Here is a 16,028-nt window from a genome sequence, read left to right as displayed (position 1 = left end):
TTTTTCCTTCATTTATCTCTCTATGTCCTTAACGTATTTTCTCGTCATAAAGTCGTAGCATGTGGTGATAAAGTTTTTCCATGTTTTTGTGAAAATGCATGTACCTTATGCGTAATACTTATTGTAAGTATATAGAGTCGTTTAGGGATAATAAATGTAATCCATTCGATGTTTTGATAATACATATGCATAATCAATCATGCTGTATCTCTTAGACGATGACGACAACGACGACATGTCAAGCGATGTCATGCAATTCCACGCATAATCGCTTTCACGAGTAATTCATTTAACGACAGAATGGCGAACATATTATGGTAGGATAATATCGCGCATATGCAAACTTGAGTGTATAATTATCTATTTTCTTTTCTTTTCTTTTTTCTTGTTTATATTACGAAACCAGATATATATATTTAATAGCTAAATGATAAAATGAAGTTCTTGTTACATTATAGCAATTAGCGATATCACTTTTTTACGAGTCATTGTATGCCCCTGTGTATGTGGAAAACGATACTCGACTATAATTTAGATAGGAAAATAAATTATTTTTTGTTCCCGTATATTAATTATGCATAATAATCCCGTATAATAATAATGCATGTAAGGAACCCATTGCATTTCATATATGAAAGTTTTCGTAAAGTCGGTAAGATTGTCGAAACAATAGATTCTCATTAACAGGAAATTAATGTCTGTTTTATATATCTAGATAGTTTTTCAGAAATATGTTTCACATTGTATAAATAAATGCTTTGATTTTACAGTACAATATAAAGTATTTGACAGATATGTGTTAAATCATCTATTTGTGATCGTCATAAAAGAGTCGCAAACATAAATCTTGATTTTTATTTGAAGGAAATTAAGTTTGTTTTTTACACATATGGTAACAGTTAAATTTTGTTTTCCCTTAAAACAATTAGTATAACAACATAAATATGAAAATGAATGAAGCATTTAAACATTTCTAGATATATATATGAAAATACAAGCTATAATATAGCGATAACATTGTTAGAGATAATTTTAATGTCTATTTATATTATTTATCTATAAAATTCAATTATTTACATTTAAATTTTTCAGATATTTCAAGCCTAATGTTTAATATCTTTTTTGTTTTGAATTTCAGGATCAGATTTTCATGTGTCTGGTCAAAATTACGGCACCCAACCAGGGGGCCAGGTGGGTGGGGGAGGGGGTAGTGTAGGAGTACCTGGGGGCAGAGGACCTCCACCACTCGGTGGCTTACAGTCCATTGGACAATCAGCAGCAGGTATTCCACCAGGAGGTCCTGCTGGAGGGCAAGCACCACCACAAACCCCTGCACCGGGGGTACAATCACAACCGCCGCAAGGTCCGGCTCCAACTACGACACCTCCTGTACATACTCCATCACCGCAGGAAATGGGAAAACAGGCCCATATGCAACCTCAACCACAGCCTCTATCTCAAGTATATGGGCCAACGCAAACAAGGCCATCATCCCAAGTAAGAGGAAATTGTTAAGAAAAAATGGTTGTTTATAAGAACTTTCATTATCGTGTATTAACTATATGAATTTATATATTTCATATTAATGTTTATAAAAAGTATTAGAAATATTTAAAATATATTGTAAATTTTATTTATGTATCTGTAGTATAATATATTATAAGCGATCAATTTGATATTAATTCTATATATAAATGCACATCAACTTATAAATTTTACTTATTAATTGCATTATCAATTTCAGGGTTATTACCAGGGTCCTAGGCCACAACAGCCAAGAGGCATCAGCCACAGAGGGGGTCAAGGGGGTACTAGTGCACAAGTAGTTGGAATGTCTGGAGTTGGTGGAAGTGGAGGTCAACCAACTGCAATATATCATACGAGTGGTTTGCCAGTTCAAACTGGAGCAATATACCAAGTACCACATCAGATCCCCCATCAGCAATCCTTATACACAATGAACAATCAAATGCCCCTTCAGGTAGTAGTTAAGTACTGTTGATTTTATATATTTATCGTCATGCATCATTCATTTCATTTGTGTCATCAAAAGAATAGTTTCTGACAAAAGTTATTGTATTTAAGTGTTATTTTGCAATTAAACATTATTCTCTTTTCTTCCAAACATATCATTACTTGCTTGTAAAATGCTATCATATTCATCATTTTTATTGATAATGACTATAAATGTAATAAATATTTTATAATTTTAGTTTGGCGCTCCACCCCAAAGACATCCTACACATCAAAATCAGTCATATTTCCAACCATTTCAACATAATGCAATTTTAACACAAAGCATGTTTGGATATGGTGCACCTGCACCAACTCCTCAACCTTGTAAGTAACACAAAACTGTAAAGATCGAAAATAAATTTAATCAGTATTATATGTTCCTTTATAGATTACTGGCCTACAGGCCAACCAAATACACCACTAAGTTTAAGTAGAGCAGGTGCAAGCGCTGTCACTGGTGGGGCTCAACATGTTGCAGGCCCGCTGGCCGGTGCCCAAGGAGCCCCAGTAGTACCACAAGGTACACTGCAGCAACCTACGCAACAAGCTCAGCCTTTACCCCCCATGGGTATATCTCTTTCTCAGACTGGTGAGTTGCAAAATGAACATAACATATTTCAATATAAATTGCATTATCTAGATTGTTAGGTTGTGTTAATGGTAATTTCCAAGAAGTAGATTTTTTGGAGAGAAAATGATATAATGTAATAAAATAAGTAGTATTTGGTAAAATGTATAGAATCAAAATTATATAAATTAAGAACAATCATACATAAATTCCTTGTTAGCTATCATTACAATATGTTAACAAATAGTTTCAATGTTTTAAATGAAATTGAATATTATGTATATATAGACAAATACATATATATGTGTAAGGATTTTGAAATGTTATAAAAATTATGATAGTTCAACATTTGCAAAGAAGTATTGTATCTCAAATTTGGGAAACCCCAATTCCAACAATAATCACTATTTTATTTTACTTTACTTAAGAACTAAACTTCTCTGAACACTTACCGCTATTATATAGAATATTTATGAAGGGTAATCTCTATGAAGGGTAAATGCCTCATAATTCAACGAAAAATACCTGAAAGAAAGGGAAAAAGTGCAGGAAATTTTATTTATGACTCAGGGATTCAAATCGCAACTTCAAACTTTTAAAACCTGTTAAGTTTAGAGATTTTCTGATAAATTCAGGTAGAGATTCAGATAGAGATTCAGGTAGAGATTCAGGTAGAAATTCAGGTAGAGATTTAGGTAGATTTCACAAGCTCACACGAGCTTGTAGTATATACAAAAACTGAAGATGCTAATAACAAATATTACTATTTGAATAATTCAACATTAATTGATTAATCAATTAGGTCTTTGTATATATTGTGAATCATGTATTTTGTTATTTAAAGATATGTACTCAGGTCATAATGGTGGTGCAACAAGTGCGTCAAATAGTACGACAAAATCTCGGAAACCAAGAGGACAAAATGCTATTACTGATATCGTAGATCCGACGACTGGTAAAAATATAAGTCATGAGATTTACAAAGATAATGAAACTATTCAAAGTGGTGAATCCAGCAATCGTGATACACCTCAGCCACAAGTGAGTAATATTATTATATTAATACACTAACAATTGACTATAAGAGCTTTGTATTTAAAAGAAGAAAAATCAAATTAAATATAAATAAAACGCAAATTCTGGTATTCTAATTTTTATATTTATACCAATATTATAATAACTTTTAGAATGAATGTGATGTTTTATTATACTCTTATAGTCAGTTGCTTACATTATTAATATCTGTACCCAAAAGCCATGATCATTGAAGTATTTTTAAGATATTTTTATTTCGGACGATTAGAATATTGTATGCAAATTTTTATTACTCTTTCTATGTTACTCCTACTACTAGATTTTGCATTTATGATAGAATTTTAGTAGTACTAAATTTACGTCGATATACAAAATTTGAATCAATTGATTAAGCCACTTAGCTTAATTGCAGTTAACTCTTATAAGAATAGAATTAATTTTTATCTGGATAAGGTATATTATTATGTAGATACGTTATTTACATACAGTTTTTTGTAATTCTGCTTATAGTTTGCAAACCATGGCTGAGGGGTTACAGAGGTATAAAATATATTGAATGTTTCTTTTATTTCGTTTAGTACATTTGGTTTTATTTCTCGTCCTATGATTTAAGTTTGGAGCCAGTTTTTAGTTGTCAAACATAATCTTTATCCGATTGCTATGTATCATTGTCTATCACGCAGAATTGGTGATTGTTACAGAATAATGACGTCGAAGTGCAAGCCGACTTTGCAGCCCGGGTTGCAAAAACACTTGTGAAAGTCGCGACCGAAGAGTCCAATTCCGACTCAACGGTACCGACTTGTGTACCAAACACATCTACATCTCAAAATGTAACACAAAGTTTATCTAATTCTCAAACAAATTCTACTAATGATGTGAATAATCAGTGTAGTACCAGTTCACCTACAACACAAAATGTACCTAACGTAACCGCGTTATGTAGTCAATCGTTAGGTACCACTAGTAACGTGTCTCAAATAGACTCGTGTGCAATGAAAACAGAGTCGAAACCATTACAAATTCCTGTGAAGGAATTTCAACCTCGAAGCGATTCGAAAAGTGGAGTCATCGAGGAACTACCATTAGCTATATCGCGTAACGTAAACAAGGATGATATTTCTGCGCAGTTACCCGCAATGATTGTAACTGAAGTTGAAGTGAAGAGTACGAGTGCCACATCTATCGTAACACAGACATCAGTTCCCATTGTGACTATACCAAGTACGAACGTTCCGGAGGTCCCTAAACCGTCCACCACTGCCCCAAGTGCTAATCCTGTTCCTGCCAGAGAACCGTTCCCAAATTTATCCAATAAAAATTCATCGAGTTCACCGCCTAGAAGAAAATCTCAGACTCACACCCACAATCAATCCACTGCTACTGCTACTATTTCTGCTGCTGCAACTGAGTTTCCTTCAAGTGCCAAAGAACAAAAAGATAAAAAGACAAGGGAAAAGAGTCTTAGTTCTAGAGGTACTACTCCTACACCTGCTCATAATCAAACAGATCATCACTTGAAAACCAATGGAGATGCGTCTGGTGATAAACCGGAATCCGATCCTGTTCGAACTGAAATTCAACAACAAAAATCATCTGATGGTAAGTTTTTGCAAACTTCTAAGTTTTCATTTGTTTTATCAGCTATTTTTCTGTTTGCTATCGTAATACATAATTCATGATAATGTAGTTAGAGTAATATATGATATTGCAATAATGATGATCAAGTAAGGGATATTATATTGTATTTATTATTATATTTAAATTTTTTGGTTGATATTTGAGCAATATTATATAAAAAAGGCATTTAAAATGCAGATAACATGTTTTATCTATGTAAGAGAAAATGTTTAAAAAATGTAAATTTTTTATGATTTTATATTGCTATTTTTTAATTTATGTGAGGTATGTTATCTAACATTTTATGGAAAATATTTCTTTATTTTTTTCTTTTTTATTCAAAATATTCTTAGTATATGAACATATACATTATTGCTTAGTTTTTTACATTTTTCTTACAAATAATTGATTTATGTTTTTGTATAGACATTTCTTATTTGATTTACAATATTATTGATAGTTATACTCATGATCATTAATCATTTTCTAAATGTATCCTACACTCATATATTGCAATAATGATTTTTCGAGAAAATACAATATTTTCATATACATATACAAATTAGAGTTATAGATTAAGATTTTTGATATATCTACATAGTTTCCCTCCGTTTTTGTCGTATCACTATAATTTGAACTTTGCTTCTGTGATAGCTTCAATAATCATCATTGTCCATAAGTTTACATGTTAATTGTTATGAACTAGTAATTCGGTTAATGTTAATGTTAAATAGACATACTTAAAATGTATGTATCTCATGTGTAAAGGAAACGTATCTCTTCAGTTACATACGTGGAAATAGGTTTAAATATTTTGAAACTTTTCATTCTTCTTTACAAAATGTAAAGCACCTATGAATGAAATGTCGTGTGGTTATGTTATTTAAAAATATCGTTAAAGAGAAGGGTTGTTGGATATTACAATACGATTTACTTTGATTCTAACCTAAAAGTTTTATAATTGCTTCTGCTTGCATTCAACTTAAACTTCGCAATTGTGACGCAAATTTTATTTTAAATAATACATTAATTTCGTATTCATTTCAATGTACATTAAAGCATTCAATATACATTCAATATACATAGTTTATTTTTGCACGTATACAAAGAAGTTTGCATTAAACGATACACTAAATGTTTCTCAAAATAGATTATGCAAGGTGATACTTTTTCATGAAATTTAATATGGCACATTTAAGTAATAACATTATTGAAGTTGAAAGATATTCGAACATTCAAGCAAGTGAAGCATACATCTCAAATTTATAATTGAAACGATCGAATAATACTGTAAGACAAAAATTTCTTAAAACAAAAATATTTAGTTCGTAATAATGATCTAAATGGAAACTATTATTTCTTAAAGTAGGTCTATTATAAAACATTAATTTATATTGCAAAGTGGAATAAAAGTACAGAGATGTCAAATTAGTTCCATTATAGATATTTTTTAAAAATGGGGACAAGAAGAAGGTTAAATTTTCATTACTTGTACGGAGGAAAATCGAGCAAAATAGTTTTTCGTGTATTTGTCAAACCATAATTTTATTACGTGAATTCTTATTTCTTGGGGAAAAATACGTTTTAAATACATGGAATGAAAGGACTATAGTGACGACAAATACATTGTCCATGAGATTCAAATTTTTATTCTTAATCGCATTAAATTAAATTCAATCATTTCAACAAAATTGCATTATACAAGTTACAAATTTGATTATTTCTAGTAATTTTTAAAAATTTGAGAATATTATGAACAAAGTGTAGCATACATCATGTAATTTATTGGAATGCGTGTTTCTAATGTGAACGGATCTTTTTTCAATGATTGAAATGCAAGGTATATATAAAACTCCCAAGGGAGCTTCGAACCAAACTGTGACATCATACGACGAAAAGGCGCGAAATGTACCGAAGGTACACGAACATCGGCGATTGTGTTGCTGGAGGGAGGTTCCCGACTTGTTTCCTCGTCGAACAACGGAGGTTCCTCCAGTAGCCAGCACGTGCTGTGCTAGCCAGCTGTATTTTTTACTCCGTTTTTCCCATTTCCCTTTTCCTTTTATAATTATTATTTTTTAATCAACAATTGTATATTCGTAGTTATACATAATTCTATATTTACATTCATACTACTTAAAAGGTTACTCATCTTTGAGCTTGCATACTTCATAACGTAACGAATACGCTTAATGTATTTGCGTCTTTACTATATTCCGTTCCTATATAAGGTTTCTTTTTTATCTTGCGATATTCTGTAGAATTTATACACGTAATCCTTTATTTAATTGTAACGAGCGCCCTTTACACGCATCGTTTTTCTTTTCCTTATAAAAATTTACGCGTTTCTATCTGAAAGTCCTTATGTGTACTGGCTTTAAAGGATACAGGTCTTATTGCATTCTTTTTTTACTTTTTTATTTTATATTATTGTTACTGTGACAAAGTGATCAAGCGGATGCAACGACCACGGCAGAGGAATATCTTGATACAAAATGTATGTATAAATTATTTTGGTTTGGCCTTAGAACAATTTATCAAGTTAATAGATATAGTTGCAATATAATACCTGCTTTTCGCAACGTGGTTCCGACATCTTGTATTCACAAACTTTCTCAAATGTGAGCTCCATTATAACATCTAATACTTTTTTGTACTTACATATTTGTAATTGGTTTAACGTTTTTCGTAGTTTTCTCCCAAGTTATATATTTATTGTTTAAAAAGAAAGTAAATCTTAAATCGTGGAAAATATATTTCGAAGCATCAGTTGTGTTCAAATATGGCTGCTTTTGACCTCACGAGACACATAGTGAATATCATATTTTAAGAGGTTTAAAATCATTATTATTTAGTAAGATTAAAAGTTAAAAAGGATATTTATTACAAGAGGGAATTGAAGTATTTAGTTTATGAAAATCCCTGTAATTTGGAATCTATAGTTAAATTTCGTCCATTACGCTTTAAACACGTGTTTCTGAAATGATTTAATATTCAAGCATTTTACTTTTTATCCGTTACTTAAATTTATAGGCTTGCATATATTAAAAATTGGTTAATATATAATGCTTATTTTACAGAATACAAGTATTTTCTACACAGTATTATTAACAGTAGTTTTATGTTTCTACGTAACTGCTTGCGTAGCCATTTTGTGAGCCGTTACAAAAGAGAACTACTCCATATTTGATCATCAGTTTCTATGTATGATAACTGAAATCATTGAATTTTTGAATTTGTTCATTTTCTTTCTGTTATTCAGATATTTTTTTTACCGCACGTGAATAATTTCATTATGTTTAATAAGAATAACATAAAGTAAATCATTCTAAGGTAACCTGTTAAGTATTTCTCATACCGCATGAGCAGAAAAATTTTGATTAATTTTTAAATATATTTGTTCATTGATACTATTTCGTAAGAAAAATTGAAAAATGTCTAGTATTGGTTAGAGACAGTAGCAGAGGAAGAAAAATACACATTTGGTCATTTAGAAATAGACATAACTACGGAGAAATTATTGGGTGTGTCACCACTACTTTATTTATGGATGACTATTTTTTACTAGATATCTAGATTAATATTATAGCGTGGAATTAAACATAAAATACTAACTCAGTACAAGATTATTTCTCTTTCATTGATACTTTTATTACTCATTTCACTTCATAAAAATTGTTTGTTTCATGTGTCGAAGTGAAGTAGCACCATTTTTGGATATATGATAGTGAAAATTGTATTACTGTTCGGTCATTAAGTCGCATGAGGTCACGGCCACGCATGTATGGCGAGCTACATGCATGGTTTGAAGGTCTCTTAATGCCGTTTCACAAGAGCACGCGTCGTGCGTGTGCAAAAAATATCTTAAGACTTTCGGCGTCAGTGGCAACCTTGAGCGTTCACCAATCCGGTGAAAGGTTCCCACTGGTTAGAAAAAATGGTCGTATGAATTGTATATATTTCCCATACGATAAAATTCAATAAATTAATACATGATGCTATGCTAATTTTGTGAACAAATTCAATGACGATATACAATAAATTGGAAAATTTTCTTAATTCTATCAATATAAAAGTTACTATTTACCTGCTATAGTAGTAATAAATTGCATATTTTCAATGTTAAATATAAATTGCATAATTTTTTATTATAATTCTAATTCTTAAAAATTATACAAATGAAATCGTGAAAGTGTCGTCTTTGAAGTATCGTCTCGAATTTTTAATTCCAATTAACATTTCCAATTTCTGCCCAGATGCATATGTTATGGTCAATTTCATATTCGGTATTACCTATAATTTTGTTATGTTTCTGAACTAATATAAGGTATGTACATTGTTCAAATATCCGATTCGGTAAATTTGATGAATAATAAAATGAAACAAATTTCGTGTATACCTTTAACGATCATTCAGCGTTCTTTTTAGATATTGTTACCTCGACCTGCTTTTATAAAATCTTACTCAAGCTACTTTCATGCATCAAATTAACTGCTATCTTATAGTAAAATACTTTTTTTCAAAGTTGTTGCTAAAGAATTGTACATAGGAATAATTTTAAATGATTATTCCAAAATAATAAAATATTGTCTTTATTTTGCTTTCTTTTATTACTCAGGTATCTTATTTGATTTTGTTTTTCTTTGTTGTGCATATGCACACAATTCTCTATGTATACATGCATAGAAAAATTTTATTTCTAAACGGAATTGTCTATTTAGTATTATAAAGCTGGAAAATAGAAAGGTGTTGAGTTGTATTGAATAAGTTTGTCAAGTTACGAAATATTCCTGTATTAAGAATTATTCATTAAAATTTCTGTCGAAAGATTATCATTTTACTGCATAGTCAACTAATTTAATTTCTTCTGTCAAACAGTTATTTTAAAAGCTTTATCGGAATATTAATAACATAATTCGTGCATAGTTTTCTGCCTAAATTTATATTTATTCGTTTACGATGATCAACGTGTAACTTTTTATAATATAACACTCACTCCAACAATCATTCAGCTCCATTAGAGTTTTTGTATTTACGGTTAGTCAAAGAAATGAAAAATTATGGATAATAGCAAATATGAAATTGATCATAATATAAGTTTTACCGTTGAGACTATTAACGCATCTTCCAATGAAAGACGTAGAAATTCTACTTTCGATACATTTCGGCTAAAGCAGTTCGTATGTCAGGTTAGGTATTAGGAAAGTCACTAATGCGCTTGCTCCGGCGCGCAACCGGCGAACAGAACTAATTTAAGAAATCCTATGTCGTGCCTGTCGGTTTGCACCAGTTCTCAGGTTAAAATAGATGCGTGAAAGTCGTGTAAGAAGAGCTTCCAAGGGAATTTTCGAAGTGTTACTACAGTTTTTTGAATAAACCGGACCGAAAAATCTGTATACGTCGATCTTTTCATTGAGAATTCAATTGTACCTGTATTTTTTATTTGCTGTTATTCAGAGAATTCCGTTACTATTGTACTGTAATCTTGACTTTCTTCTGTGCTCTATCTCCCGCTGTGAAAAGAGTAAAAAAGGAATTTAAAATGCGTTGTGCACGGTTGCTCGTTGTTACGCGTGTGATCATGGATCCATCTACCCCAGTTTTGGCAAGCTTTTGGCAGATTTATAAATAAATACTGATTCAGTGCAGCAGTAGCATACAAGCTGTTGAAACTCGAGCCGCACAAAGAGTTTTATGTTGCAAGAATGTGATTTGCAATAATATGTAATATGCTTGTAATATGGCATGGACAGGCACACATTATGGCTTAAACATGCGTAAATAACAGTATATCTTTGATTATTGATAATCGTGAAAATGAGTGACCGCAAAGTTAATGGTAACGCTCGTGTCAGCACCAGCTCCCGATCAAGAAGTAATCGTCGGGGCTCCAGAGACCATGGTACATATTTAATTATATATTAATATAAAACGTGAAGTGAGTGTGTGATAACACATGTTAAAAGAGACTAGTTCGCTACTTTCACCCTCATTTTCGTACTTCTATTTCGAATGTTACGGAAATGCTCCATATATGAGCCATATAGAAGTCAAACCAATCAATTTCTCGAAACATTAAACACTAATCGTGTATTTTAGTCTCGAAATTAAGAAATTTTCAAAAAATTGGGTGAATCAGTTTTTATTTTTTTATTTCTGTAATCACTCAAAAACTTACAAATTTTAGTTGATTTTAGAATTGGTAGATTTTCGAAAAGTTCCAATATATTACATGTATAATGCAATTTACTGATTTTGTTGCATTAAAATCTTTGCTTTTAAATTATTTACTTAAAGGATGTAGTATCATCGAATATATTTAGTTCTTGTACGAGTAAATACACTTATTTTTAACAATATTATTTCGAGAATAACGAACCATCTTTCTCTTTCTTACTTCTTTGTGAAGGTATGATAAGATGATGTGCTAATGCAAATCATTAATTTTTTCTCCTCTAACATTCATAAATTTCTGTATACATTAATAAAAAAGTGAAATGTCACACTACGAAATGTACTGTGATCCGAGACTATAATTATCCTTGGCTTGTAGCCGAAATACTCACTTTTCTTTACAGCTGCATCTCTCGGTACTGATATCAATGTAATAATACTTTTGATGACTATTTACGATTCACGCATTGTGCGAATAACTTTCGTTAAAATCTAGTATTATATAAAGTTTTAGATAAGTTTTAGTAATCTAATTATTATATGTAATATGGTTTTTCTGTTTGTCAGGTAAAGCTATGCAGAAGCAGAAGAGTAAAAACAGGCTCAAACCCCGTGAACTTAATCGGAAAGGAGCGGAGAAAGAAGGTACAGATATGGATGCTTTCGTAAACACGGTACCTCCGGCAAAACCTGAAATAAAACAAGACAACAAAGATCCTTTAACACCGAAGGACAGTAATAAGGAAGGAAATCGTGAAATTATAAAAGATAACAAGGATAAAGATAATTACGAACCAAAAAAAGAGAAGGAAACTAGTTCCGATCATATAAAGGAAAGGGCGGAGAAACAAACACCCGTGTCACCAGATAGCCTAAAACAAAGTTTTCTCATAGAAACACCTGCTATAGAAAAACTGCCAAGCAACAAAGAAACTATAAAGGAATCTTCCTCTAAGACCGACGATAACAAAACATCGAACGCATGTAATATGCAATCAAAATCAGTTCCTAATGATGTTGTTGATCATGTGAAAGTGAAAGAAGAGTCCGATGTACAAGCAATAGTAGCACAAAAGAATGAAGAAAATTCAAAAGTATCGTCGTTTCGAACGGTTAACGAAGATAAGCCGCAAACATCTCCGGTTATTGAAAAAACAACCGAAAGCGAAGCTCCGGTTCAAACTGAAATCACATCGGTTACAAATCAAATACAATTGAAATATAAATATAAGGAGGACCAGTGGAGCCCTATAAATAAAAGCGGTAAAAAGATTTATGATCGTGAGTTTTTAATAAAACTACAGGATGATCCCAATAGCAAAATCAAACCGTCTAATTTACCAGATTTAGACGTTGTTTTGAAAGATAGTTCAAAGGTATTGTATAAAAATGATTATTCCTATTTCATATTATTATTGTAAATACATAAGATATATAAAACAATAATTCTTATAGGCAAGGAATAATGTTGAACTTAGGTTATTTAAAGATACAAATATCAATAGACATGATGTTTTATTCCCTGGATTCATAAAACCGTTAAACGCAAATAACCGAGCGGTAAGTTGGAAAGTTGAAATAGGTGGAGTTGGAATGATTAGTAAGTGATGTATTATAAATGAAAAGTAGTGGACTGAAATTCCTTGATAGAGAATATTTTTTCTGATATTTGCATTTTATTGTACATTAGATCATCATGAATGTTAACATGTTGATATAATGTATTTATCTCTATTTAGCTACCACCGAATCGGAAAAGCAATCCAGGGAAGTCGTCCAAGCCAACAAAGCCAAATGTAATTCATGTATCTTTATCCTTGAGGGAAGACGTAAAATTAAGGGAAACTGAAAATGCATGGAGACCAACAAGATTGAAAAGCTTGAATCTTAGTGAAGAAGAAGCTAAATCGGAAGCTCTTTACAAGAGAGTTAGAAGTGTACTAAATAAACTCACACCACAGAAATTCAATACCTTAGTCGATCAGGTTCGTACATTAACCATCGACACTCCGGAACGACTGCAGGGCGTCATCAATTTAGTCTTCGAGAAGGTAAATCTATTTATTGTATGTCTGCAATAATTATATAATTCTTAGTTATGTATAATTTAATTTATTAAATTTTAGGCTGTGGATGAACCAAGCTTTTCTGTAGCATATGCATTAATGTGCAAAGAACTTGCTGTAATGGAAGTCTCAGGTTCAGATAAAAATTCGGACAAACAAGAATGCTCGTATACCTTCAAGAAACTCATTATTAATCGTTGCCAAAAGGAATTCGAAAGAAATCCAGTAAACGAGGTGGCAAGAGCTGCTAAGCTTAAAGAAATAGAAGAATGTACTGATCCTGTAAGTCTAATCAATAAATATTTCTGTATTGTATTGTATTATATATTTTTATATTTTCATTATCATCAAATTGTTTTATATTTAAAATTAGGAGAAGAAAAAAGATTTACAATTGCAATTTGAAGATGAAGAACGAAAAACACGTATAAAATCAGTAGGAAATATACGGTAAAGTAACATAAATGTAACGTAAAATATGTAGTTATCTTGTAAAAGCATTACATTACCTCTCAATGTATAGATATACATAATGTAATGTACATTATAATTTTTGTTAACATATTTTGTATTTCTTATGCTACATTTCTTACTTTTTGTTCTGCAGATTTATTGGCGAATTGTATAAACAAGGAATGTTAACAACTAAAATCATGCATCGTTGCACAAAGGAGTTGTTAATTCAGAGTGATGAAGATAGTCTTGAATGTTTATGCAAGTTGTTAACAACAGTCGGAAAAGATTTAGAGTCAAAAGTGTCTGCAGAAGTAACTTTGCTTTTTATTATAATTAATAAAAAGCATTCAGTTCGATACTGCAAAGATAATAATTTATTCCCTTTTTATTAGGAAATGCAAGATTATTTCAATAAAATGCAAGATATCGTTGCACGACGGGGGCATGGAAAAATTAGCTCTAGAATTCGTTTTATGCTGCAAGATGTAATAGATTTAAGAGCAAATAGCTGGATTCCAAGGAGAGATGATAGTAATCCTAAAACAATAGATCAAATTCAAAAGGAAGCTGATTCTGAGAGATTAGATAGCCAATTGAGTAATACTCCTTTGAGTACACCTCGAAAAGATGAACGTACTAGTGATAGAAAAAGGAATCGTAAGTATTTAGTCAGTGTAATATCTGAATTAATAACAAAGATATAAATATAAATTATAAATAAATTGATATTTTATAAGTGGAGAACTCGCTTTCATAATACAGCAGCGTGATGATATTACACATTTTTTGCCAGACTAGAGTTTCTGATAAGAATGATTGTATTGTGTATTCTGACAACTTTTATTTCATTGTTCACATTATTATATCGCTTATAAATAAATATACATAGTATGTTATTCAATCAATAATGCATTATAATGTAGGTGGTGTTGGTCCCACTGATGATGGTGGTTGGAGTCAACCTGTTGTCAGAACAAGGCAACCATATTCTGTTGAGACAGCTAAGCTTAAAAATAAACCTGTAAGCATTTATATTACTAAAACTTCAATAATAGTTACGAAAGGTTTATAGTCACAGGTACAGCGAAAATGAATAATAACAAATAAATATTCATCATTTTTATTTCAGCCTCCAATGGATGATTTACAATTAGGAAGCAGAAATATGTATATGTGGAAAACGCCTTCGAGTTGTGGCTCAAAGGCAATAAATTCAAATAAATTTGCATGCTTAGAAAATGTATCGAACTTAGATCAAGATAAACGAAAAACGTCTCCACAACTCTCTGGGTAAGAGAGTAATTTTTTTTATGATTATTATATTTCTTATTGCTCAATATTTAATAAAGTAGGTGTGATGAAATATAGATTGCTAGGCTAGAGTTTCTGATATGAAGTATGACTTTAAAAATATCCTGAGTATTTTTTTAATAATCGCATATAGGATGTACAGAATAATCCGAATAATTAATATTATAATCTCATTTATTTTTAGATCAAGGTCTACTGGACCAAGAGAGTATGGTCGTGACTACAAACCTTCCTATGGTATGTCTATGATACGTTAGATAATAAAAGAATTAAATAATTTGTTGATTTTTTAAGCAAAAAATTATGAAAAGCATGATGACAAATTTTTTATTTTTGAAAAGTTGAACTTAATGTTGTTAGCCAAAAGGATTCTGATATTTTAAAAAATACATATCACATTTACTTTATTCATATTATTTAAATGTAAGAAAATTTTATATTTTCATTATTACAGATGGTAGGAGTTCACGCAATGGTAGTCATCAATTAAGCAGTTCGTCGTCGAGTAGAGACAATTCTTTATTAGATAACTCACAAGGTCAAAGCGTTTCTATGCCACCGCCATCGTTAAAATCGTCCACACAATCTACCTCTAGCAGTCATAAACCTCAGATGTCAGAAGAAGAATTTATGAAAACGTTAAACAAAATAATGAAAGACTATCTCAAAAATCCTATCATTGAAGTGAGTTTTTGCTATATTCATGTTCTATGTGTATATAAATTATTATATCACAGTATTAATTGATTTCCTTAGTTGATAATATTGTGATTATTAACATT

The 16,028-nt window shown here is 30.9% G+C and overlaps 1 protein-coding gene across 4 annotated transcripts in view; it reads left to right on the top strand.

The window, feature by feature from the left end:
* Positions 1–16,028, top strand: part of LOC100749391 (eukaryotic translation initiation factor 4 gamma 3) — a 44,246-nt gene that overhangs the window by 25,366 nt on the left and 2,852 nt on the right. For 3 of the 4 annotated variants that reach the window (XM_033324829.1, XM_012394160.3, XM_024372469.2), the window contains exons 2-18: positions 1,139–1,497; positions 1,745–1,987; positions 2,214–2,340; positions 2,405–2,605; positions 3,429–3,625; positions 4,321–5,221; positions 11,981–12,789; positions 12,869–12,973; positions 13,153–13,464; positions 13,540–13,761; positions 13,853–13,929; positions 14,087–14,246; positions 14,328–14,592; positions 14,859–14,956; positions 15,065–15,225; positions 15,431–15,483; positions 15,701–15,930. In XM_033324829.1, coding sequence (XP_033180720.1) covers positions 1,139–1,497; positions 1,745–1,987; positions 2,214–2,340; positions 2,405–2,605; positions 3,429–3,625; positions 4,321–5,221; positions 11,981–12,789; positions 12,869–12,973; positions 13,153–13,464; positions 13,540–13,761; positions 13,853–13,929; positions 14,087–14,246; positions 14,328–14,592; positions 14,859–14,956; positions 15,065–15,225; positions 15,431–15,483; positions 15,701–15,930 — 4,520 coding nt within the window. The remainder of the gene's footprint in view (positions 1–1,138; positions 1,498–1,744; positions 1,988–2,213; positions 2,341–2,404; positions 2,606–3,428; positions 3,626–4,320; positions 5,222–11,980; positions 12,790–12,868; positions 12,974–13,152; positions 13,465–13,539; positions 13,762–13,852; positions 13,930–14,086; positions 14,247–14,327; positions 14,593–14,858; positions 14,957–15,064; positions 15,226–15,430; positions 15,484–15,700; positions 15,931–16,028) is intronic. The other variant, XM_024372470.2, reaches the window with a different exon arrangement.

This window comes from Bombus impatiens, unplaced genomic scaffold (assembly GCF_000188095.3).
Source record: "Bombus impatiens unplaced genomic scaffold, BIMP_2.2 scf_0075, whole genome shotgun sequence".
Classification (NCBI taxonomy): domain Eukaryota; kingdom Metazoa; phylum Arthropoda; class Insecta; order Hymenoptera; family Apidae; genus Bombus; species Bombus impatiens.
This window is presented reverse-complemented; position numbering and strand designations above follow the sequence as displayed.